This window comes from Aquila chrysaetos, chromosome 2 (assembly GCF_900496995.4).
Source record: "Aquila chrysaetos chrysaetos chromosome 2, bAquChr1.4, whole genome shotgun sequence".
NCBI classification, from domain to species: Eukaryota; Metazoa; Chordata; class Aves; order Accipitriformes; family Accipitridae; genus Aquila; species Aquila chrysaetos.
Genome location: NC_044005.1, coordinates 12,372,272 through 12,397,646, shown reverse-complemented (window position 1 = coordinate 12,397,646; position 25,375 = coordinate 12,372,272). Strand labels below are relative to the sequence as shown.

General features: G+C 48.0%; 1 protein-coding gene across 23 annotated transcripts in view; it reads left to right on the top strand.

The window, feature by feature from the left end:
- The window catches only part of MARK3 (microtubule affinity regulating kinase 3), a 64,433-nt gene extending 61,207 nt beyond the window's left edge, over nucleotides 1–3,226 (top strand). For all 23 annotated transcript variants that reach the window (XM_030007427.2, XM_030007426.2, XM_030007429.2 and 20 more), the window contains one exon: nucleotides 711–3,226. In XM_030007427.2, the coding sequence (XP_029863287.1) occupies nucleotides 711–1,056 (346 nt within the window). In that variant the 3' untranslated portion in view covers nucleotides 1,057–3,226. The remainder of the gene's footprint in view (nucleotides 1–710) is intronic.
- Nucleotides 3,227–25,375: the final 22,149 nt, after the last annotated feature.

Sequence of the window (25,375 nt, the reverse complement as noted above, 5' to 3'; positions counted from 1 at the left end):
CCAGTGCAGGAAGGCCAGAGTGAAACTGAACCAGCCCAGAACTGGGTGGCACATGTTGGCCCTGGGACAGTAGGTGGGTGACCCCTGGCAAGGTCCCCTGGTCCTGCTGTCCTTCCTCCTGCTTGCAGCTAACTACTGTGGAATGCCATGGGCCCTCCCAGGGCTTGGTCTCCAACCTGCTGCACAGGAGAAGGTGCAGAGGAACCCCCAGGATCTTTCTGCACAGGCTCATCCCTGTTGCGTATGAGTGGGCACCTCCCATGGGCTGGCACTCCTACAACCTGGGCTGAGCACCCTTTTGTCACAAGTCACGCTATTTGAATGTTCCAGAAACTTCTAGCACAGACTTGGTGTTTCCGCTGGCTGCGTGGCCTAAGAATAGGGGTTTGAGCAGAACCTGCCTTAAAATCGAGCCGTAGGTGATGCATGTAGTTCTACCTGCGCAAGGTCGTTTCCCTCATGCTCCTGACTCCAGTGACTTCCAGTTGTGTCGCCCGCCGTACCATACCTTTGTTTCAGCCCCAACAGCTAATGCTTCACCTTGACTGTGTGTTTGTACAGCAGCTAGGAAAGCGGGGCATTGCTCGCAGCCGGAGCCTCTAGATGCTGCTCTAATACCGGTAGTGTGCGTTGAGTGTTAGTTTGCTTCACTAACATGAAATGTGGAGAAGTTAGCTGGCCCTGCTAATTAATAAATTCCTGTCTTTCAGCCGCAATGTAGCTGTGGATCAGAAGGACGAGAACAAGGAAGCCAAGCCTCGGTCGCTGCGTTTTACCTGGAGCATGAAAACCACCAGCTCCATGGATCCCAATGACATGATGAGGGAAATACGAAAGGTCCTGGATGCCAATAATTGTGACTATGAACAAAGAGAGCGTTTCTTGCTTTTCTGTGTCCATGGAGATGGGCATGCGGAAAACCTTGTACAGTGGGAGATGGAGGTGTGTAAACTGCCAAGACTGTCCCTGAATGGAGTTCGCTTTAAGCGGATATCGGGAACATCCATAGCTTTTAAAAACATTGCTTCCAAAATTGCCAATGAGTTAAAGCTGTAACAAGAAAAATAGTTAAGTTGTAAATTAGTTAGCAATTTCAAGTGTTTTCGAGAATTCCGATGGAAATGTATAGAATAACATTTAGGCAATAACTTCTGCATCCTTCTGAATAGTGATATTAAAAAAAAAAAAAAAAAGCTGCTGAGCTGGGAGGGAGAGTTGGACTTTTTTATAAGTGCACTACAGCATTAAAGTTGCCTACTATGTAAAATATTACCCCTTCTGCTTTATTTCCATTGCTCCTAAGTCTTTGACAACAAATTGAAACACAGAATATATTCATTTAAATATGCCTCCTGTTTGTGTGGACGTGTGAATGTACAGTATGTGTGTATAATATATAAAGTATTATATGTAAACAATTCATTTACAACATCGAGCTGTACCAGTACCTCTTTTTGGGCTAATTTTGGTGCTAAAAATTGAAATGGCCAAGGAGGAAACACTTGAGTTAATATTTAAAATAAGTGAAGCGATAATCAGTAAATGCAGGTTTACAGTTCACTGCTGTGTTAAGAAAAAAAAAAAAGTGTGTGAAGGGTTTGGATTTACGGTTGTGAACATTATTAGTCCTGTTTTCTAAGTAGATCTCATGAGATTATTAAAAATTCACTTTTACTGAGTAAGTCTTGCATTATATTTTGCCCACCTATTTATTATTTAAGTCTGAATCAAATTTTTAAAATGTAGTTGACTTGTGCATTAAAATTTGGGTAAACGCTTCCATTCTTCTGTTTCTGCTAAACTACTAAAATTGTATCTTTGTCCTTTTGGCTTATGAATATTGATTGCAGCTAAGAACACTTTTCTGTTGTTCCACCATTCCTCTACAGAATGAGGCGGTCTAAAAGGATGTGCTAACTGCTGACTAGTGACTTTTTCTTTCAGACCAAGTTCTCTACATTAGACTAGGTCAGACTGATACAAAGCACGAAAGGACTCTCAAATAATGACGGTATTTTGATGCAAGTCTCCGCGTCCGAGTCAGTGCCATTCTGGGCTATTGCTGCACGTGTGGCAGTACTGTCCTTTGCGTTCTGGGTATGCACAGTATTGAAACCCAAAAGTGGGAATCAAACTGGCTACTGATCTCCTTTGTTATAACATCCAACTTGCTAAACTACAGCCATAGGCAGTAGCAGTTAAAACTTTTCCTTGCAGCTCTCTTCCAGCGTGCTTCCACTTGGCTCTGGTTGTATTGCTTTTGATGGCTTTGTGCCAGTTGTGTCTCCTAGCTTCTGCTGCAGAGGGAGTCCACTGTCGCTCTTAACATGCAGTGTGGAAGCCTGCCCTTGATGAACTCTGACAGCCAACTAGCTTCCTGTAGGACACAAAGATACTTTGGGATGGTCCCCACTTTTTAACCATCACTGTGGTGTGCCGGATTTGATTTTTCAAACTAGAATGAAGAGATTTCTTCATGCATTGTTTCCTACTGATACTCAGTTTATTTCATCGAGGACTTCTGTAGATAATATCCTGCATTATCTACTTGACTTTTTGTATTACTGTTTTATGGTTATATTTCAGTGAAACACTTAAGCATGTACTTCACATGTGCTTTAAACTGGAGCCTAAATTTGCATTTTAAATTTGCAGTGAGCTGATAGTTTCTCATAGTACACAGTTCAGATTTGACCCGAGGTGAAAATGCAAAATCCTTAATATTTTGCAAGTTAGTTCTTGTTATCTGTAGTCTGTGAAGGCAGCAGACTTCCCCTCTCTTTCCCCCTAAGCATTGATATTGATTATGCTAGTTTAAAGGATAATCATAGTTGTTAAATGTAGTAAATATTCCTGAATTTGCATTTTATTCTCTGTATATTCTGTATCATGCCATGGCTTGAGAACTCCAGGTGCTACTGGAGTTCAATTGGCTTTCAGTGCTCTGCCCGTGCCTGTGCTGCTCAGTATGGTTTTTTCCATGAAAACTCCATTTTGTAATAGCAATAAGACATTTCAGGGCAGTCATTGTACTTTCTCAGGTGAATGGTCACCTATCCTTTCACTTCCTAAATTTTAAGCACTCCTCCAAATGTATTTTTTTTCACCTGGCAGTGCACTTTGTTGTCTGAACTGAAAAAGTGTTCTGATAAATGATGTAAATCTGTATTCGATGGAAGTTACAAAAGGTTTCATATTAAATGTTTTCTGAAATACTCTCTTCCTACTTCACCTGTTAAGTATGTAATTGTTTCTAAAAGGTGCACCAGTATCATACTTTGGATATTTAAAGTTTGTACTTAGAGTATTTTTCTTAAAGTGTTCTCAAAAGGTTCTTTCAGAGTAAATCTGTATTTGAGGTATTAAAAAAAAATTACTTACTATAATCGGAAACAGATTTTTAACAGCTTACTTCCCAAATGCCGTGTAAAATTACCAAGTTGCAAGAATATGCCCTTGTTTCTTTAGCATACTGCGTGCTTGCTGTTCAAGTCTCTAGGAGTTGCCTGGAAAGGAGAACTGCTTTCTTCATGTCTCCAAAACAATGACGAACTTCTTCCCAAACACGGGCCTTTTACTTGTTCATATTCCTTGGGGACCTGTGTAGGTTTATCAGTGTTGCTGCTGATACAACTCTGCAGAACAACAGCTGTTTTTTCTCTCCTTAAGAGACAAGTTTTAAAAATACTCAGAGGTCACTTTGTGGTGAGGAGGTAGCAGCAGGCCTAGGCATTTTGAGATGCATGTCTAGCAACCAAGAAGGGATTTTATGTAATGGTATGACTGGTGTCCTGGAACGTGTGGTCTGAGTGGTGTGTTGGGGAGTGTTTGTAATGGGCTTGTGACCAATGTTTGCATCGCCAAAACCCGTGTCATCCAGCTCTGAAGATGTCTTTTGGTTGCTGGGTCTGGCAGAGAAAAATGTCTTAAGAGTTTGTGTTGCGGGGGGGTTGACTGCTTTAAATAAAAGTGTTTAGATATGTACATTTAAAAAAAATCTGAACACTGAGCAGGAACAAACAAGTTCAGATAAACTTTTTCTCATGCAAACCTTACCTGTACTTAGGCTTTCTAAACCACTTCAGTCTATTTGACCTCTTTACAAGGTCTAAGGTCCTTGACCATGTCAAGAAGAAGTAGAGAGGTACGTTAGAAGAACAGCTAGTCTTGCTGGTTTAAGTGTTTTGCATACTACATTTGTTCAAGCTACAGCATCTGGTCCAAACTTTGTGGCTTCAAAGATTTTTTAGTACAGATTTGGGCAAGGTTCACCTTTTTCTGCTGTAGTACAGTAAAATTTCAAGATGAAATATAGTGAGATACTGTACCCCAATCTTTTTTTTAATTGCAGTATTTTTTGTCAAGATAAATTAGAACGTTTAAAGAAAAATAAATCTGAAATTGTATCCACATGCTTATGTTAAAGAAATGAAGTCAGATGGTCAGGAGTGCTTCTAGTCATATGGAAAGATTGTAGCAGATCTGGAATTTAAATAGACATCTCTCCAATTCAGTTAAAAGCTCAGATATACATGGGCCTATCGGGATAATGTGTAGAGCTTTTAATCAGTCGTTTCCCACAGCTGCTGTGTCATACAGTGTGTTGTGGATTGCAATTTAATTAGGACTGCAGCCAACCCAGAGAACCATTTTCTCTGTTAAGCCCTGGTCTGGAGCAGCAGTACATAGATGCACACTTCGATTTAAAACTCGCTTGGTCGTGCTGGTTTCGGTTCCTGAAGGGCTCAGATACCACGCTGGGTGTGGGCAGAGGCCACCTATGAACTAGTGGTGTTCTCTGTGTTTTCAAGAGTGGGGTGTTTGGATGTTTCTTGCTGTGCAGTCTGTGATCAGCTATCCAAGACCGTGTCTTTTCTTAGTAAGCTAAAGAGTTAAATATTTAGAGAATCTCAGTGGTAGATGGTATTTCTGCTATTGGGGGGGTGTGTCATACTAATGTAAAATTTTTGTTTTCTAATTCACATTGCAGATGTTTAAGAAATACTAAATACAGTTTTGGAAAGCTGATCCCACTGTAGATTAACATTTAATTTTAAACATGTAGATTTGCAATTTCTCCTATTTCCAACAGTCAATACAATCTCATTTCTGTAAGTTCTCATAGAAAAGCCCTGGAGCTTTCCTGTGAAGATAGGCTCACATTATTACAAATCACTGGTGCTGCCAATTAAACCCCTGATCTGACATTCTGATGAAGTGTGGTTGTGTAAATTCCACCTCTGACCGGAATTTTTCCTTCCGGTAGCAGTGACTTGTTTCATTGATTTCACCACTGACCATTAGTCCATTGCTTCAGAGAAACTGTTATCCAGCAAGAAGGGGTATAAGCTTTGGATAAAAGCTCAACCTAGTGCGATTAATAAGAATTTTTTAAAAGACACTTCTTCATACCAAAGGCCCATCAGTGTCCTGCATTACAGCAGCAGTAAATGCTTAGAGAAATCCAACAGACAGATACAGTAATTGTTCGCCGTGTGTGTGTTCCTTACTTCTGACAAGAGCAGAAAAAAAGCTAACCTTTAAACTTGTTCGGATAACTCGATGGTTTTCATGTTCCCGTTTCTGCTGGTCTCTTCTTAATGTACTACCAGGTACTGCTTCCAAGGAAAGGGGCTGGATAAAATGAGCAAAACCATGGGGGAGCAGTCTCTTCACCCAATGCTTCTGAAGTTGAAACAGTATGGTATTTGAAGCAATAGAATTTGAAAGACCCTTAACTGGTCTTTTTTAGCCTCCTAAGAATGTTTTAACCTTTGGTACAAACAGTGGGCTCTTGTTCCAGCAGTAACTGAAAACTGAAGCTGTGTCAATACCAACACTATGAATCCTGTAAGTATCTGCACAGAAGCCATGTTCAGGGCATTAATTGCCAGTTGTTGGGATTTCATCTTCACCTACAAGTGCCATTAACACCTTGTAGTGGTTGTGACTTAGCAGGTAAGAAGCAGCAGGGGAAAAAAAATGCTTTTGCTTGGTTTTTGCTTCTGTGTTGAGCACTTGAAACTGTGTTCTGAGACTCGGATGTAAAATTCATGCAAAGTGGCCATGGTTATGGTTGCTGTGGGAACCACAGCATTGAATTTCAAGGCATAGAAATGTTGCAGTTCTCATTCCATTAGTGCCCTTATGTTATCATTTAATAATATCCTTATGAAGTTCAGTGCATAAAGCCAAAATAGTCGTACAGTTCATGTTTCCTTGTAGTTGCTGATCACACTGAATGTATTAGGTGAATAAAAGCAGATCATGAAATAACTCACCAGAAAAATAATTCTGTTAAAACGTATGGGCATGCAAATCAGAAAGTAAAATGCTACTGGTGTTGAACAATTGCACCATTTTCAATCATTTGCCTGTCTTGAGGTAAAGTCCTGTTTGCTTGGAGGTGTCTCTTACCAAGACCTCAGCTCAGTGTGAGCACTGTAACCAACTACAAACAGCAAAGTCTTTCTAAGCACAGAATTATTTCCCCCCCTGCCGTCCCCAGCCAAAAGGCGTGAAATGAAGTGCTTTCACGCGTGTTTCCACAGAGATGGGATAAACACCAGCCTGATAGGATCTTGGAGACACTTGAAAGCATGTGTTCTAGTGGTCCTGCGTCTGCGGTGCCCAAAGGAGCAGGGGCTGGCGGCGTGGGGCACCTGCTGCGCAGCCGGAGGCAGGGTCGGCCGGTGCTGGGTGCCTGGGTGGATGGATGGATGGTCCTTTCTGCAAGGAAAGGCGAGCTGCCGAGGGACGTTGCAGTGTCTGCAGTGGCCACAGGATGTCTCTCAAATGCAGAAACACCGTTCTGGTTGGTGTTCATCTGGAATGTTTTTAGAAAAGAGCCCCAAGGATCACTTGCTCTGTGCAGAGCGACGACTTCACATCGGTTATCAGTGTTACCATCCGTTCGGACAACTTCGACTTATTGTTAAAAGCATTAGGGGGAAAAATGCACCATAAGATATTGACGGAAGGTGCATATTTTTCAGGTTGAAAAATACCCTAATGCTATGTTTAACTTTCCATTATGTTTTATTGCTTTCGGAGCTGAGGTGTAGTTAAATGGTCTTTAGCTTTGCCATGGAAAACCTCTAGGGCTGCAAAACCCTTTTCCACTTGTCAAGCCTTGTTCCATCTCCTTTTCTAGAAAATGACCATGCTGGGCAGCAGACTCTTCTGCTGAGAAGGGTAAAAGGAATATTGGATATTTAAATTCATTTCCAGCTTTTTAAAGAGTAAGAATCTTTGTTTTCCTGTTCAGAAATTTAATTACTGAAGCTATTTTGCTGTTCATCCTTTAGTAATCAGTCTAATCAAGGCTGTAAATTGCAGCCAGCCTTTTCTAAAATAATCTGGGATCACTTGCCATTTATATTTCACTGTATTAAGTAACTCTAAAGCTTTATGCCTGGCATTTTCCATGTCTGCAGTCTGTTTTAATCTTCAAACAAATCTTCTTGCTTATGCTTTGAGTAGGCAAGAAGTGAAACTTCCTTATTTGCTCAGGATTTTTTTCAACTCACATATTTTGCTGCAGCTTTCACTTTTACTGTAATCAAAGTTTTGCTGTTGGGGGATTAATAGTGACTGGTACTAATATTTATCGCTGGGATGTTTGGCTTTGGCATCTGGAAATGGAGAAGCTGTTTATTTCAGTCGATCTCAGGCTGCTCCGTGTTCTTTCTATGAAAGAAGCCTGTGACTGGTCCCCTTCTTCCTGCAGTCCCAGACCCCATTGCCTGCTGCCGAGCCCTTTTCTGTGCTTCCCAAGGCGATGCCCTGAAGCACTGGTTGCGGTGGGAGTTGCGGCGTGCGCAGGGCTCATGGCTTTGTGTGTGGCTGTGCGGTGGGAACCGCGAAAGGAGGATTTTGCTGTTGGGAAGTTCTGTTCCTTGTCACCAATCTGGGAGCAGCCACCAGAGCAAATTTGTTGGGTCAAATGTATGTATTTTAGTGGTTTTATCTAACTGACCCCTTTATGAACTTCTTTATCGCTGGCATCTAAAACTTGTTGCCTTCTCCTTACCTCCAGAGATGAGCCTTGGCTGAACCCATCTGGCTGAACCCTTCTTTGAGCTAAAGTCTCGATTTAAGGGACAGTCTCTTTTTGAGGTCTCCTGTGGTGTCAGAGCTCCGTGAATATCTCTGGACTGGGTCTGTAAGTGCTCTTCTAGCTGGGGAAAGAGTACAAGTGCTCCAGGGCCCCCTGAAGTGTCTCAGCACAGGTCTGTGGTACAGAGCATGGCAAATGCAAAAGGATCTCGTCAGTGTTCAGTTGCTGAAGTGATTCTTCAGACCTGGGGGACAGTTTAGCTCAAATAAGTGCAAGGCTGTAATGAATGGTTGAATTTAGAGCAGTCCTTAGCATGAGGAGGAAGGAGAGTCATCTCTTCTGGATGACTGCAGTTCCTAGGTGCTTTCCAGACTTCTCGTTACAGATTCAAAACACCTCACCAGAATGTATACTTAATTAGGCGTATTCTGTAATGTGTGCAGGGCCTGCACAGTGGTGGGCAACGTGCATGACAGCAAAATGCCCCAGTGAGGAGCTGTGTGGGCTCTATGTACTAATGAACAGGGGCAGGACTGTCCTGTTGTTGTGGCTCTTGAGGGAGCAACCTGCTCTCACTTGTGAGGCCTCCGTAAGCAGGAGGAAAAGCTCATCCTGGTCATGTTGCTGTAGGAAAACACACGCATTTCTCTCCCTAATGCTCCTTTGGCTCTGCTTGGGAAAGGCATTAAAAGGAGTATTGCAAGGTGTAAAGGCAGAGGTGGTGGGAGCTTAGTGGTGGCAGAAACGGAGCTTGGTGTCTGGGGCTCAGTGTACCATTTCCCATATCATCTCACACTGTATTCAATGGTCCAAAGGGCTCTTGGGGTGAAGCTGCAGCTTACAGGGACTTCATGGAACGGCCTGTTCCTCCTCTGAGCTCTGTTTTCAGGGGACTTGCAGGGAAGTTTATCTCCGATCTGTCTGCCGACCCTGGTTGAAGCTAGCTTGCAGGTTCAACAGCTACAGGGAGGACAGATTGAGTGTGCACGAGCACAGGCGCTCACACACAGTGCCTCACTGCATAAGGCTTGTTTCTCTGGGAAACCAGCCTAAAAACTGTGACAGTTCACAGCAGGGACCAGATCTGCTGGTCAAGAGGCAGCTCTCCTTAAAAGGTCACTTTTCAGGTCAGAGTTGCACTTGGGGTGAATCCTGATGGAATAGGGGTTGATTCTGCTGTGCACAAACGGGAGCCGAGCTCTAGTCTGTGCACTCAATGACTCAAGTAACTTAAAATACCAAAGACTGTTTTCCAATTTTCTTTCTATTGCTAAGATTATTAGCTTGGGTCTGCCAGGGTGAGTGTTGCATGATGTAAGACATTATTATTTTTTTTTCCTGACTATTTTACATCTGGCTAATTCTGCTGAAGCAGCGGGGAAATGTGGAACCACATTTGCAAAGCAGTAAAAGTAAAGGCAGTGACAAAAGCATTCGTCAAGGATAAAAATAAAACAGAGGGATGAGAGCCAAGGCTTATGGGGAGACACGCTGTTTATTTAGCCAGCATCCAGCATCTCTCATTAACTTACTGTTACCTCTACCTTACCCTCCCCTTCTGTCCTACAACAACATGTGAGAATAAAGAATGTTTCATCCTTGCCTTGTTTTGTCACTCAGATGATGCCTTTTCCCAGTTTTCTGTCTTGGCAGCAGTAGCATTCAGCATTTCACTGCAAAGCTGAGTTTCATTGATTTAGCAGCTGAGTTCAGGGAAGGCAGGGGATGAAAACAAGTCCTAAATTTGGACTCAACCAAAGATAGACATGCTGCTAAATGGAAAACCAAAAACCTGGAAGTAAAGCTCTGGATCAGCATGGTATTGCATTGAAATTTGTGGTTATGCTGATTGCATCTGTTACGCTCACTGCTGTAACGTGCCCTTTAATCTTTACTTATGGTATGTGCAAGTGTCCTGGCTGGGGACGTGTGGAGCGTGGTGGCAGTCACTTCTGTGGTATCGGCTGGTTGCAGAGAAATGGGGTTTTGTGCTGCTAAGTTCACTGGTGATAGAGTAACCCTATGGGTAGGGCATTACAGAAGTTGGAGGCCAAACTGATCTCTGAAAGGGTCTGATCCCCCTGCTCTCCCCCAAGGGCTGTGTGAGTCACTGCTGGGGTGCTCTCCTGCCAGCAGTGCTCAACCTTTGCAGCTTGTTAGAGCAACGAGTGTATCCCTGGAGAGAGAAAATGGTAATTTCTTGCCCTTACTTAGCAAGTCTAAGCTACACTGGCCTGCTCCAGCCAGAGCTCTGGGGAGATCCACTTCTACACAGCTTTAACCTGCAGAAGCCCCTTGGCCTGAGAGGTGGGAGACCCTGATTCAGCTTGAAAGTGGTTTCCCACAGAATATAGGAAGAGAAGTAAGGAGGGGGGAGGGGATGGAGAAAAGGGTGCTGGTCCGTCTCCCATCTCTGTTATGAGTTCAGTATTGCTCTTCCAACAGCTCAAACCTTTTTACCAATATGTGCCCAAATTTGTGTGTACTTTTGGTATGACATCCAAATTTTTTGAACCCTTTAGTGGGGCTGGGATACCTGAAGCCATGTCCTCTGCCCAGCCCGAGCACCCTGCAGCCTGCAGGGCAGCAAATCCAGGAGCTTCCGCTTCTCTGTGTCCACAGCGATGTCTTGGAAACAATATTGTCAGTCAGTCTTTTCAAATGAAATTACTCTAGTGCTAGAGACAGCTCTGAACATTACAGCAAAGTGAGCACGCAAGGCCAACGCTCGTTGCTATAAGCTTTTCTTTAATTACCATGTGGAACAGGTATACGGCTGGAAATGTTCCCAAATGTGGGTCATGCTGGCAAGGGCCTCTTGTGCAATATTGGCCATGTCAAAGTGATTGTGCTAGAGGAGGATTTTCTGGACACCTCTCAGCCTCTTCTCCGAGCAGTGCCTGACACCCACCCTGGCTGCAGAGCACCCTTCAGCCTGGCTTCTGGTGCAAGGGCGAAGGGCTGAGGTATGGGCAGCCTCTGCAGCAGAGATGCTCTTTGTGCAGTTTAGGAGGCCCTCCGCCAGCTCTGTGGCACTCTGATGAACGACGTGCACCCATTTAGAAATCGGTGTACGTGCAAAGAGGATGCGGTCACCAGCAAAGCTGAGCTCCCAAACCACTTTTTCGGTTTGTAGCGCAGCAAGCTGTCTGCGCTCGTGTGGTGTTGTACAATCTGCTGTTGAGCCTAAAGGGCGCGTAGCCTCCTTTCCCCATGTTTCTGGGGCAGACAGCAAAGGAATCGAGGTGTTAAACCCAGTAGGAGCTAGAACATAGCCCTGCTCAGCCTTGATGCCATCGGAGACAAAAAGGCCTGCCAGCAATCCCACTCACCAGCTGCCGTGTGGAAAATCCCGGAGTGGGCTGAGATTCAGGAAAAGGTACTAAAATCTGTCTTTGCGGGTGATGGGGTCCCTAACTAGGCCATCTCCTGAAGCAGGAGACTGAGCAGAAGTGGAGCTGAGTCCAGAAGAGGAAAGGCTGGAGTGATCTGATCTCTGCTTCTGTTCTGCTTTCAAGTAGGTAGACTAGATCAATGGATTTTAAAATGGAGTAGCAGGAGTTCCATCCCTAAGCACCCTCCTCCCAGGCATGGCTGGAGGATTGGGTCAGTTTTTAGGACAGTCACTTGTTCCTCCTCCCTGTCTAGTGCTTTTAACAGGGGTCCCCTCATGCTGCACCCCTCTGGGGCAATCTCCATACAACCAATGCACGGTCACCAGTGCTCACCACCACTGCCTGCCTGCAGCAAGGGTCCACCCTAGCATGAATGGGGGAGTACCCACAAGAAATAAGATCACCCACTGATGCATCCTTCTGTGTAGTTATGGTTTTCCACAAAAGAGCACCCCAGTCTGCTGCCATCTTACCCTACAGCGCAGCAGGGGGCTGCTGCCCCAGGATGGAGGTGAGCTGGAGGGTGAAGGACAAACTGCTGCCTAATCATAGCAAAAAGCCTCTTCCTATCTCGGCTGGTTTCACTTCTCTTTTCTGGCCTGAATCCAGGCTGGGTTGGGGCCAGGACACTTCCTAGCCCTGCTTTCTCGTTTAGTCGCTAGACCAACTTCTCCTTTGGCTGGCTGGATGCTCTCTGCTGGCCGCTCCTCAGAAGGACCTTCCGCATGGGCCAGGCTAGCCCTTGTGTGAAAGAGGAAGGGAAGGTCCTGGCCTCGCACACAGGGAGTGGTGCAGCTTGTGCAAGTGTCTGTCACAAGGCAGGAAGAGTAGGAGTCAGACTTTCCCAAGTCTCAAGTTAGATCTCTTTCTGGCCGCTGCGATGAGTGTGGGTAGGCTGACGTGTAGGACAACAAAAGCTCTCTGTTGGTAGATATAAGCGGAGTAGTTTGAGAAGGTCCCAAATTTTCTTCTCGGCAAAGGAAAGCAATAATTTTTCACAGTGTCATGAGAACTTTGCTGAAATTTTCTCACCTGGAGAAACGAAGAGAAAGGGCATCCAAGGATACTGTCAGGAAGACCTTCAAGCTTGTATTATAGTCATATGGCTCAGCAAAGAACTAGGAGGAGGCACAATACATCAACCCCATGGTTATTTGTCCTGTGTACAAGCTGCTGCTGTCCTTTCTGGGGGTCATAAATATTCTCAGTCAAATTGGGCATATGGTTGGCCAATTATGTCTCTGGGGAGCCAGAAAGTCTCTCGAATCCTCACTGTAAAGAGCTGGTATCTGTTTGAAGTGGCGCTGAAAAGGGCTGTCTATCTCATTGACAGCCCTGGCTATGGCCAAAGCGTGGCCGCTTGCGTCAGCTGGACCAGAGGTGTCCTGTGCACATCGCAGGGAGGGAGCTGGGGGAGTATGCTGAAGTCTCCCTGGGTGGACAACTGTGACCACCTCACCACCACCGCTGAAGGAAGCAGCAAGCTGTTTTGTGAATCCCTTAGCCTGCAGCAGCCCAGAAAAACCTTGAGTGTTGGCTCTTGCTTAAACTGTCATATGCTTGAATTCAAGCAAAGTTTTCTCCCTCGGCAGAGAAGGAGCAAAGCCAGCCTCTGGTTTGGTGCTAGCCGGGAGCATCGCCGCTCTCCCTCCTGCCCCAGCCTGAGCGGTTCCTGGGCTGGCTGGTGGTGGGCCGTGCCTCCTGCTGTGGCCACGGCCACGGTCCTGCAAGAGCTCCTCCCCACGTGTGACGTGCTGCAGACAATGTCCCCAGAGGATCCAAGGGAAGGAGCAATTGTTACCAGGAAGGACAGGTCTCTCGGATGCCCTTTGAAGCCTCTGAGGCCTGGGAGTGGGCAGGGCTGAAGTAATGTGCTCCCAGAGCAGGAACACGCCAGAAGTCTGGAGGAGGTTATGGAAATAACAACAACAGTGACAATCAGAATAGGTGGGATTGAGCTCAACGCAAAGACAACAGGTCAGCGGAAGCAGGCATCTGTTTCTGTGGAAAAAGTCATCTGTTTTTGTGATGAGCCTGTGCCCCTCCTTGCCTTTGGGGAGCTCGGGGGAGGAGAAGACAGGAGGGATGGAGGTGGCTCAGTGTGCTGGTGGCCAGTCCTGGCTGTGTCTGAGCTAATGGCAAAGCTCGATGCCTTGGTGTGCATGTAGGAAAAAGCAAGGGAGCTCTTTTCCCCACTTACTGCTCCCAGACAACATCAGCTATGGCTTTTGTGAACCTCTGAGCCAAGCTGAACCTCAGTAGGGTGAACATGTCAGTAGAAACCCTAATGGTTTGCAGGAAACATCATGTCAGGTTTGGGCCCATTCAGCTTGGTGGACTCTGAGGTGACAGTAGGGACAATCCGTGGTTTAAAACAGGTCAGCCCCAAACTGCAGCAACTCGTGGTGGCCCTGGGTATGTGGCCTGCAGATGGATGGTCTGGAAATACAGCTCCAAAGGTGAGTGGAGACCCATCCGCAGCCTGATGCTGTGGTTTGGAGAGAGATGCAGTTGGAAGTAACAAAATGCTGGACAGCGAAGGGCTGTGCCATGCCTCCTGGCACCGTTTGGTCATGGCTGGTGGCGGCGGCAGCCTAAGTGTCCCTGAGCCTGGCCCAAATCCAGCTGGATGCTGGGTTCCTGGTGGCGGGTGCACTCATGTCCCGCGATCCCACTCACTGTGAGCAGTCCAGTCCCCTGCTGCCAGCTCCTCGTGTCTGGTGGGTGCTCACCTGACCTGTCTACCCCCCGTGGTGGAGGTCATCCTGCAGGACCTCAAGGGGCTGGGGCCGTGTCCCCCTCTCCTGGGCTGCGTTCTTGTCACCTGCAGAGTGATGTTCAGGCTCACAAAGCATCACTCAGACCTGCAGGTCTTGCGAGCCCCCACTGGTGGAGGGCTGCCCCATGGAAGCACCACCCAAGCAGTGCAAGGGGAGCTCAGTTCCCAGGACACGTCAGCTCTCCTGCAAGCACCCTTGGCTACACTGGCAACACCCTGCTGTGTTTTGGAGCTGCACCCTTCACAAAAATATGAGCATCCCCAAACAGACCCGGGGTCCTAACATGACTTGCCAAGGACTTCTGCTGGGCTGCAGCTTCCAGCCTGTGCAAACATCAGCCCAGCCGGAGATTAAACAATATCCTTTAATAGGAACAGACAGGCACCGATTTCTAGCGCAGGGAGAAAAGCGCATTCCCCATTCAGAGCTCGCATGCAGGCAGCACGAGGGCCACAGGGGGGACTGGGATGCCCTGATTTGGAAGTCTCTTGCTTGACCCAACTACTCGAAAGGCGGCTGTTTTCCTGTGCTTGGGCCAAGGGAGATTTTTTTTTGTTAGAAGATTCCTCATCTGCTCAGTGTAGAGGGGAAGTTGAAAGACGCCAGCTTGCGCTCCTGGCCTCTGCCGAATGTGACTTTGACCTACAGCAGATACGGGAGTTACCACTGGCTTGTCAGAGCCTCCTTGGCGTGCAGGGCTGGAGCTCGCCGGTGCTGCCATTTATGGGGCTCCGGCTGCCGCCCTGATTAGATAGTGCTCTCCCAGCGCAGGGGCAGCTCTCCCTCCTGTGCCTCGCGGCGTTGCCTTGCTCCTCGAAGGCCACCCCGGGGTCCTGCCGGGGGGGAGCCCCCGGGAAGGGGGCTGCTGAAACGCTCTCCAGCATAAACAGGAGCCACCTTTAAAAATAAGCTGAGAAAACAGCCAAGCTGAAGGGCATCGCTCCTGTTTCCATGAGAACGAGAGAATGAAGCCTGCCAGGGCAGCACTGCTCTGGCCTCGGCTTTCCGACCCCACTTTCACCCTGCAAGATTTCTCCCCAGCTTTTCCCTGCTTTTACCCCCTTTCCTTATTGGGGATCTTTCGGGTGGACCTCGCTGTGGTCCCTGTTCTCTGCAACTACTCCTGCTGCCCATTCTGGTCCACAGCCCCCCAGCTCCTTGTTTCACGTGCTGGGCTTTGTCCTCCAAGTTTTGGCCATTTTGGGATGTGCGACAAAACTTGGAGGACAAAGCCCAGCACCTGAAACAAGGAGCTGGGGGGCTGCGGACCAGGAGTCGGCCTCATCTATTGCAGGGTTTTATTCCTGCTAGCACTTGGGTTGGTGCAAGGGTCTGCCCTGAGCTGGGTTGGAGGGTGATGTCCCCTTTAGTGCCATCTCCACGCTGGTGGGAGGTGACCTGGGTGACCAGGGTCTCCAGCTGTGAGTGGACCACAAGGCTCTTCACCTCTGATAATGTGCTCTTTACAGTCTTTTCCATTCCCAAGAGAAATTCTGCAGGAATTTTCTATTTCTGCAGGAGAGGCAGCAGGGAAAGGTTGAGCTCTCTTGAGACCTTTGTACTTTATTTTTACTTTTGTTGTTGGGCTTTTTTTAATCTCAGGGAAGGAACAGAATAAAAGGGGCATAAATAAAATCCAACTAGTTGGGACAAAAATACTCGGGCAAAATCCTCACCCAGGACTGTGAGCGAATTTGTACGTGAGAGAGACACTCAGCTAAGGGCGGATTCTGCATCTTAAACCAGGATTGGGTTGTGGGGTTTTTTTTCCATTTGGAGAAGACAAAGAGTGACCAGGTCAACCCTCGTCTCTAAAGAGGGTGAGCAGGAAGGCAGAGGACCATGTCCAAGAGCTGCTGTCCCCAGCCTCAGCAAAGCTGCTTCCTCCACACTGTGAAATGGGGCTAACGATTAAAAGCCTGCATAATGATTTGCTAAATGGAACATCATACAAATGCAAAGTACCATTAGTACTAAGCCTGGCATAAGCTGAAGGAGTGATCTTGGTTTTTTTCCCAAACCAGAGTCTGCGGTTTCACTGTTGTTGATGTCCCCAAAGCCTAGCCCTAGAGATGTCCTTCTCCTGGGTTAGCATTGCATCCCCCCCTTTCCTACCTTGGAAAGGAAAGAAAATACTGACAAGCTTTCAGCTGCCTCTAAAATATGCTTTAGCTGCATGCTTCATGCAGAGTGTAAGTGTTGTTGCTTAAAATAAATATATATCTGTATTTAATTTTTTTGTCTTATTTTCCAAAGATCGCACAGTCTCAGTGTGGCTTGATAACAGTCCCTCACCACAGGTTGCCTTTTCTGAGAGGCTCATTTCCAAGTCCCAAAATATCTCCCACAACAGCTCGTTTGGAAACTGCAGCCACTAGGCCACGGCCACCATGTCCCGGGTGCCGGTGTGAGCACAGGCTCGCCGCCGTGGCCAGCTTGCTGCTGCTGTCCGCAGTCACCTCTGCCCACACTCCAGGGTTTTTCTCAGTGAGGTGGAAGGACAAGAAAGAACATGTTGAGAAATAGCAAACGGAGAATTATGTGCCAAGTTCAAAGATTAGTGGTTGGCTTATTAGGTTTTCCCCTAAGCTCAATATTAAGTAATGCTAAATGACCCACAGAAAAATCAGAAGGGAGAATTAACAAAGGTTTAATGATGGATGTTTGTGTTTGAAAGCATCATGGGACTAAGTGCCGGCAAACAACAAAGTGTTTCCCCCCCTCACTGGTACCCACTGGAAGATATTTCTTAGTATCTTAAAAATTGTTTTACCTTACTTCTGAGTTTTATAAGTCTTTGTAATAACTGTTCCCATGCCCATTCAGCCTCGAATAGCTCTTAGGTTTATAAATACATTTCACTGTTTCTCTATATCTTCTTGATGTGTTTATTCCAAATTCCTTTCAGGTAATCTAATCTGTGTTTTCAGTGGTCCCTGCAACAACTCCTGTACAAGATGATGGATCTCCGGAGGAGTTGTTCTTGGTGGAGGCTTCACTTCAGAACTAAGTTGTATGAAAAATCTCTATGTGGCCATGTCAATGGCAAGCAAAATGGAAAGGATGTCAAAAGATCCCAGGAAAGTAAAGGCTGAAAGGGCACATAGTCTAACTGCAAAGCCAAGTCATTGCTGGCTTCAACACTGGTTATATAAAAGTATTTGGTAAAGATACACTGGCCATCTGCTGTCTTATGCCTCTTCAGGGACTCCAGGGGCTCCAGCTGACCCACCGCTTGGTGTCATTTCTCATAAATACTGCTTGAGGGCTGATCCTTTATTCCGTGTGAGGAAAAACAAAATACAATTTTTGTCTGCCTTTAAAACTGTGTTTTATACTACATTGAAGGGTTTTCCCAGCCAGGTGTTCAAGGGTGTCATGCCGAGGCACCAGGACTACCTGAATCAATTAAAAAACATTTCAAGAGGAGGGGGAAGGGGCTGTGGGGAGGGGTGCTCAGCCCCTGGAGACGTCCTGGTCCCCCCAGGAGAGGAGAGGGATGCGGCACCTTTCCAACAGTGGGTAGCAGCCCAGGGCTGCATCCTGAAACATGCAATCCTGTTGCATGTGTGAGGACACAAGTGACCACCGGCACGAACCGCTGCTGAGCATCTTTGACGGCCAGCGGGAGAGGAGGCTGGATGCTCTAGAGGTGGCTGCTGGGGCCAGACTGGTGATTCCCCGCTGGGGCTGGGGCCTGGTTTTGTCCAAAGTTTAGGTTACTGCCAGGAAGTGAGCCACATGAACCAAGGCAGAGCCCCGTCCTGCCACAGGGCCCCTTCCCCTCTGACACGCTCCGAAACCAGCCCCCTGTGCTGGGGGTCTTGCCCCACAGCAGCAAGCGGCAGGTCTGGCAGAGATGGACCTTCTCTGTCCCCTGCTGAGGTTGTCCTCATCACCTTATTCTGGCTCAGTGGTGACACAGGCTGCTGCCTGCAATCCGAGGCAGGCAGCTCCCCCCATGCTAAGCTGCAAGGTCTCCATCCTGCTGACAAGTCTCTTCGCAAACCACAGCGTTCATTGCAAATAAAAACCACCAAAAAAAAAAAAAAAAAGCCCCCCAAAAGGCCAAACCACCAAGTAACAGAAAACATGTAGCTTATGGCTCTGGTTTGGTCAGTCCCCTGCAGCAAGCTGTGAGGTTAGCTCGCCTAGATGAGCCCTCAGCCCTGCCCCACTTCATAGCACCCCACAGCATGAGTAAGTCAAAGCAAGCACTTTGGTGAGATAACCGATGGGCAGTTTAGCTATTGCACAAGGGTAAAGTGATGCTCAGATGCAAGGTGTGATATGCAGCAGCTGGGCATTAGTGTGCTTCTCACACAGCCCTGCAGAGAACTGGCTGGTGCAATCCCTACTGCCTCTCAACCTGACTTTTTTCCATGTTAATGCAGTCAGGAGGTGCTTTGCAGTGAGAAATGGTCTGTATGGTCACCGGTGGCCAGGGATGCTGGCCAGGACCCACCCCTTTAGGACATCACTGCGGTGGGGAGGTGCACCCTTCCCCAGCACTTACCTCCCGCTGCTGGGATGGGGCTTCACAAGAGTTTGGGTGGTGGGGGGGAAGGATGGACCTTCTGGGATGCTGTGAGAGCCAGCACGGGCTGGGGATCAGCGTCTGGAGAGGCACAGGCAGAATGGGAAGATGCCCAGAGCACCTGGTGGGCACTGACACCGAGCGCTGCGGGTGGCTGGGTATACTGCAGCACTTGCACAGGCGTCCATGCGTGCCCGGCCTTGCGTTCCCTCCTCTGCTCTCCTCTGGCCTCCAGAACAGCTGTAAGAAATCCTCAAGCCTCTCCCGAGGCTTTCAGCAGTGGGAAATAGCTGAGCTGTTGATTACTTATGGCCCTTTCCACCCTCTAGGTAGGTGCAAGGTTTGGGGCACTGCTGGGGCCCCACCAGGCACCCCTCTGTGGGAGCAGAGAGCACCCCGTGCCACCCACCAGACAGAGGAGAGGAAGCGGGACTGGCAGCAGCATGTCCCCCTGGCCTGGCAGGGGCAGGGGTGACGTCCCCGAGGCAGAGAGAAGGAAGTAAGGCACTTATTCCAGCTCTAGGGAGAAGAGCATCCTCAAGATGCTCAACAATGTTTTGCCTTAAAGCAATGGCTTATAAAAAAAAAAAAAAAAAGCCAGCCATCAGTCTCACATGGCGAGGAGCTGACACTCTGGCCCATAAGCACTCCCGTCCATTGCAATCCTCTTCTCATGCACGTTCCCATGAGTATCTCTGGAGCCGTCTCTCCCCAGACAAGTCCCAACTCGGAGACTGTTACAGCAGCGATCCGATACGATGGTATCCCGATACCCCTTGCTGAAGACAGCCCACTTGTGGAGCAGCATGGTCCCATGGCTTTCCTGGCGTCCACCCCACTGGACACCTCTCCTTTTGTGCCCATCTGGACACACGTTCAGTCACTCGCTTCCAGCACGTCCCTCCGGATCGGCACTGCCAGCACGGGACAGCTCTGCTGGCTTCCCAGTGATCACAGGCACGCTCTGCCCAGGAGCCTGGGAACATCATTAGCCCAAGCAGTGATTAGCGATGATTCAGGGGATTTCACCACAGCTGTGGAGGGAGACCAGCCAGTTTCTGCGGGCAGACGCAGCCTGGCCCACACTTACTGAAACACCAGTTTTCCTGTCCGAGATGACTTCACCATCCAGTGCCCTAAAACCATCTCGTCTGCCTCTCACTGCTGTGGTCACCTCCAGCTTTGTCCCAGGCCAGCGAAGCAGGAGAAATCCCCTCTGTGCCAAAGCCCGTGCACAGCCTCTGTCAGCTCCCGTGGGCAGGGCTGGCGCCAGTGCTGAACCTGCCGTTGGTGTTCCCTCCGGTTTCACTGCACTTTTTGAACAGATGGCAGCGTTTGAACTGCGAACAGCCGCTATTTACATCCCAACAAAACTGTCCTCAGTGTACGTGCTAACCGCTCTGCCGGACCAGGCTGAAGAACATGGGATTTCAGTTGAGTTGAGTTAATTCACTTATTTTTCAGTGTCTTGCTCATTCGCGAGTAATCCAGGAAAGCTTTGCTGTGCTTGAGTACTACCATCAAACACCATCACAAGAAGTCACTGCAAAAATATAAGCTGACACTTCCAAGGTCTCTTCAGCACAGGTTATTCTCAGTTTTACTCTCTGGTCATCAATAATGGATGTGGAAAGAGCAATCAGACCGCAGCCGTTGGCCGAACCTCGCACCCACCTGCACTAAACACAGTGAGAAGCCGAGGTCTTTACAAAGATCTGGGGCTTGCATGTGTATCTGGCAAATTAATCTTCAGTTCTGACTTTATTCTGAAATTGCATCATAGAAAGCTCGGGGTTGCCCATTCTATATTTGTAGCTGAAGCTTTTGACAGTCAATAAAAACCTCAGTGTTCACATTTTTCTGAGCGTTACCTTTTCTATCCCTTTTCCCAGGTGTTAAATATGAGACATTTTGCCCTTTGAAAGTTTATATTAATATATATACACACATATATATTAAAATATACATATGTATATATAGAAATATACGTACATATATTTATTTTTATATATGGTTTCTCATAGTCTTACTCACTGGCTGGAGGAGGAAAACAAAAATCTTTGGTAGGTTTGGATGCATCTCTGTTTATTTTTACCCTGTCTGGTAATGCAGATTTTCCCCGTTAATTGTCGATCCCAGTCTGAGCCCACGCTGACAATTTAATTACTAGACCCACACTGTGGGTGTAGTAGATACGGCTTCTCACCTGATGCGCACGACCTGGCTCTCTGCAGCGTTTGAATAAAAAAAAAAAGATGGTCTTTCAGAAGGCGGGGGAACCCCCCCATCTCCACACACAAACGTCCCTGCAGCCCAAGGGCAGCCCGAGCTCGCCGTTGGGTTCTCCTGCGCGGTGGCCAGTGAGGCAGAGGTGCTGTGGGGCCGGGAACCCAAGGCGAGCGGGCCGGGCCTCAAAATGGAGCTGAGCGGGAGCTTGCATAATTTCTGTGTAAGAAAGTAAACCCTGGTGTGTCAAAGACGGGGGAAGAGGGTCAAGCGATGCAAGAGGCCTGGTTCTGATTAGGCTCTCATCTCAACATCTTAGGCTATGGGGTGTCCTGCTCCATTGCTGGGCTCGGCTCCCCCTTCAATGGGGACAAATAAACCTGACGAAGCCCCAGGATGGTGGAGAAGTGCCCTGTCCCACTGGCGGAGGGCTGGAGAAAATGGTCACCCGGGCTATTTATTTCCAGCTTTGTAACTGTGGTTTTTTAGAAGAGGTGGGAAGGCAGACTAGCCAGAGGAATGCGGAGCAGCCAAAGGAGCCTGCTGGCCTGCTGCTTCCCCAGGGGAAAAAGAAAAGCAAACAGGAGATGAAAAGGCTGTGATTCTGTCTCCATTCCCAGAACAGTGCCCTTCCCACCACGCTACCACATTTTTTGTGGGTGGGTGGGTGGGTGGAGCAAAGAGGGGGAAAAAAAAAAAAAAAAAAAAAAAATCACTAAAACTCTCCTGCTCAAGCTATTCCATGTTGCGTAAAAATATGGTAACACTCATCTGAGGACAGGCTGGAGCCTAAACCTCCTCCCTCCCTGATGGGTGTCGGAGACATTAGGCAATAGCACCTTCCTTTTTCTTCTTAGCCTAGTGAAGGATTAATTACGCTGGGCAAAATGGAAAGCCGGAGGAAAGCATTGCCCTGGCCTCGGCTGTGGTTGGGCCTGAGCTGAGCTGAGCCAAGCAAGGATCCCCGGCGGAGGGCAGGACTCGAGCAGCAGCCTCCTGCGCCCCAGGCAGGACTCTCGCCAGGCGTCCAGCAGATAAAACCACCTTGCTCCGTACTTCGTTTCCGTGAGAGAGGAGTCACGCAGTTGGGCCACCTCGTCCCAGGAAGCAGGAGCCTCCCTGGAGCAGCTGGACCTCCTCGTGAAGCAGCCCTCTGGTCCCCTCGCTTGGCCGGGGGCACAAGGGAGCGTGTGGGGAGCTCGAACACTTCACTCGGGCCTGGGAGCTTCCCACGGCATGGCAGGGTGCCCAGGGTCGATGCCGTAATGCTGAGCTTCCTCCGTGTGGCTGAGTCCACAAGTGGGTGAAAGACCATGAATGATTTTCCAGTAGATATAGCACGAAAGTGGAATAAGGAGCATTTATGGGCAGTCCATTGCCAGTAAGTGTAATGTGAGATGTAAACGGTTTCCCCAGCAGCTTGATTTCTTGAATACGGACCCTGCGGTCCCAGCGGGCAACATGCTGCCCTGTGCCAGGCGTGCCGAGAGGGAAGGGGAATGGGCTGGCTCGCTGCTGCCGGCGCGGGCATTGCCCCGCACGGGCATCGCATGCAGACCGGGGCTAGGCAGCTGGCTCCCCTGAGGAGAGAGAAACGTTTGGAAGAGAAAGACAATGACAAAAAGAAATTCCCCTTGAAAACATTATAAAAATGGCGCGTGTTCCGAGTGGTGAGCCAGCAGCCGAGGGACAACGTGCCAGCCTGTGGGAGCAGGGCCTGCGAGGGCAGCGAAAGAAGGCCGGCGTTACAGCCGGCAGAGCGCAGCTGCTCTCCCTGGCAGTGGGACGGCAGCGACGATCGCTGCTCCCGAACCTGTAAGCGAGAAAAGTTCAGCTGAAACTTCACGAGAAAGCCCAGAGACACAACACACGCCTGCATGGCCCGAAGGGCTTCCCGGCCCCTCTCCTCCCCCAGCCCGCGCCCACACATCGTCAGCACTTTTTTGGCCAACTGAGAAGTCTGTGCGCCGCTCCGGGCTGGGTGAGGGATGACGCCGCCACCGCTGGGTGTGATGCAGAGCGTGAGCTCACCCATCCAGAGGGCTCTGCCGGCCACGCCAGCTCCCGCATCCTTCCCAAAAGCTATGTGACACGGGTGGCTCCGCCAGCAAGGCTAATTGCAGTTCCCCTGTATAAAGCGCACCTGCAAGTGATGACCTGCCTCTCCTCCCCCCAGTTTAAGGCCAAGGCACCCCTGACCCACGGCAGCTTGCCGATGCCCAGCACGATTGCAGATGCCTGAGGCACGAGCGAGCAGCCGCTCCGTACGACCTACTTCGTACGGCCGCAGTATCCGAGTGACCCACGGTAGGCACCCAGGGCATGACGGTGAGTAATGCTGAGAATCAAACCAAAGCTTTTAAGGCGAGGGGGTGGGAGGTTTAATTTCTCTCTTGATCACAGGTTTTTTAGCAAGTTCCAGCTGGGGTAAGTCGCTGTGTCCAGCCTTTTGCCGTGACACGTTCATTCTCTGGAATATTTTCAATTGCTTTGTACAAGCTGAAACAAAAGCACGGTCATGTTATTCCTTGTGGCAGCAACAGGAGGGAACACAGCAAAGGTGGTGGGTGGGAAAGAAAACCAGTTAAAAAGAAATATTTTCTAGTTAGATGCAAGCATTGAAGACTAGCTTGCTGCTTTGACCATAATTTTTTAGCCAGCTACAGGTCCTACCTCAGACTGTGGGGACCCAGGGGCTAAAATGAGACAGAGAGATGTAGCAGCTCTGATGGGCTAAGGACATAGGAGAAACAAGATGCATAGGGAGAGAGATGTTTTTATTAGTCCAGCTGATATAGCTAGAAAAATATAGACAAGTTTTCAGGCACCCTCCTTCCATTAGATAATTGCTGTGAGTGCAGTAACGACACTGTGTTGAGGAGAGGTGCCACTAAATGAACACTCTCTGATTACAAGATACAGCACCAGCTATTCGCCAAGCGTCTGTGAACAGTGACATGAAGCACAGCAAGGGGGATCTAAAGAATATACAGAACCAACCAGTTGTCTCTTGCACAATTTTCCCTTTCCCGCTCTCACAAGCCTCATACAGAAAAATCCCTGTGCTGATTAACTCAAATACAGGAACATCACCCAGCACAGAACAAAACTCTTACATGTCACGTCCTCTCCCCACCCAGTTAAATTTGAATCACACAGAAAGCTATATTAAAAAAAAAAAAAAAAAAAATCTCATCTGAGATATTCACTCAGCCTTTCCCTCACCAAAATTTAATTAGCTTACCCGAACTGGAGTCATCACTTTAGCTAAGTGACAGCCTGCAATCACAGACTTAGAAATATCACAGCCTCTACAAAAGAAAGCTTCAGTTATCTATGCAAACCTATATAAAGCTGCACGCTGTGAAGCTATGTATCAACCTTTCATCAGACTCCCCCTATAAAAGCCAGGTTTTAGCAGTGGGTAGAGCTGTTGAGCAGGTGCTATCTGCTTCCCAGGTAGCACAAGCTGCAAAAACTCTTGTTACTAAGGGTCTGATGCTTCTAGCTATCAGTACTTCTGGAAAACATTGTTCTTGTGGGTTAATAATGTGATGCTTCCACTCAGCAAGCACACACATACACTGACTACAGCCATTCTGGATAACAGACTTACCTGATGTAACACTGTAAACTCACACCCAGAGAACAGCCTGAGCTTGCAAGCCAGACCCAGTTTGGAAAAAAACCAAGTATTTAGCATGTTTTAATTGACTATACTGCTTGCTTTTAGGTTCATGGGATAACTGCTACAGCTGAATAAAGCTAGTTATCTGTATTTTTCCTGTAACTGGTAGCTTACAGCCCTCACCTCTTCCCTGGCTGAGCTGAAACCACTTAGAGAGAAACACGAGTTTAATTTAAGTTTCACCTCACTCCTTACCCCCAAAAGAACAATTAGTTGTTTACACCAACTCTCTGCACATCTCTAAAGATGTGATCTTCTCCCCACAAACAGGCTTAGTGTGGGTATTATTATGGGCTGAAGTCTGACCTCAGAGTATTGCTCTGCAGCCCCAGGAGGACCTGCCTGAAAACAGTAGCCTTTTGTACCCAGATCTGTCTCCCCTCCCTTACAGGAGTCAGCCTGGCTTGCTGTAGTCAGGATAATGACAGTTTACAGTTGCCACAAGCAGATGCACAAGTCAAAGCCTCAGAGGTAGGACATGTTTGCAGTGACTCACGTTTAACACTAGTTCTCAAGTTTACAGCAACTACAACCAAGTTAAAGGTTCACTTTGACACTACTTTAACCACACTTCAACTTGAATAGACTGCAGCAGCACAGCCAGGAAGATATGCTAGCACACGAAACCAGCCCACCTAGCATAACTAAGAAAAGCAAGTCACTTAAATCTCAAAAGACAGTCAGTTAACA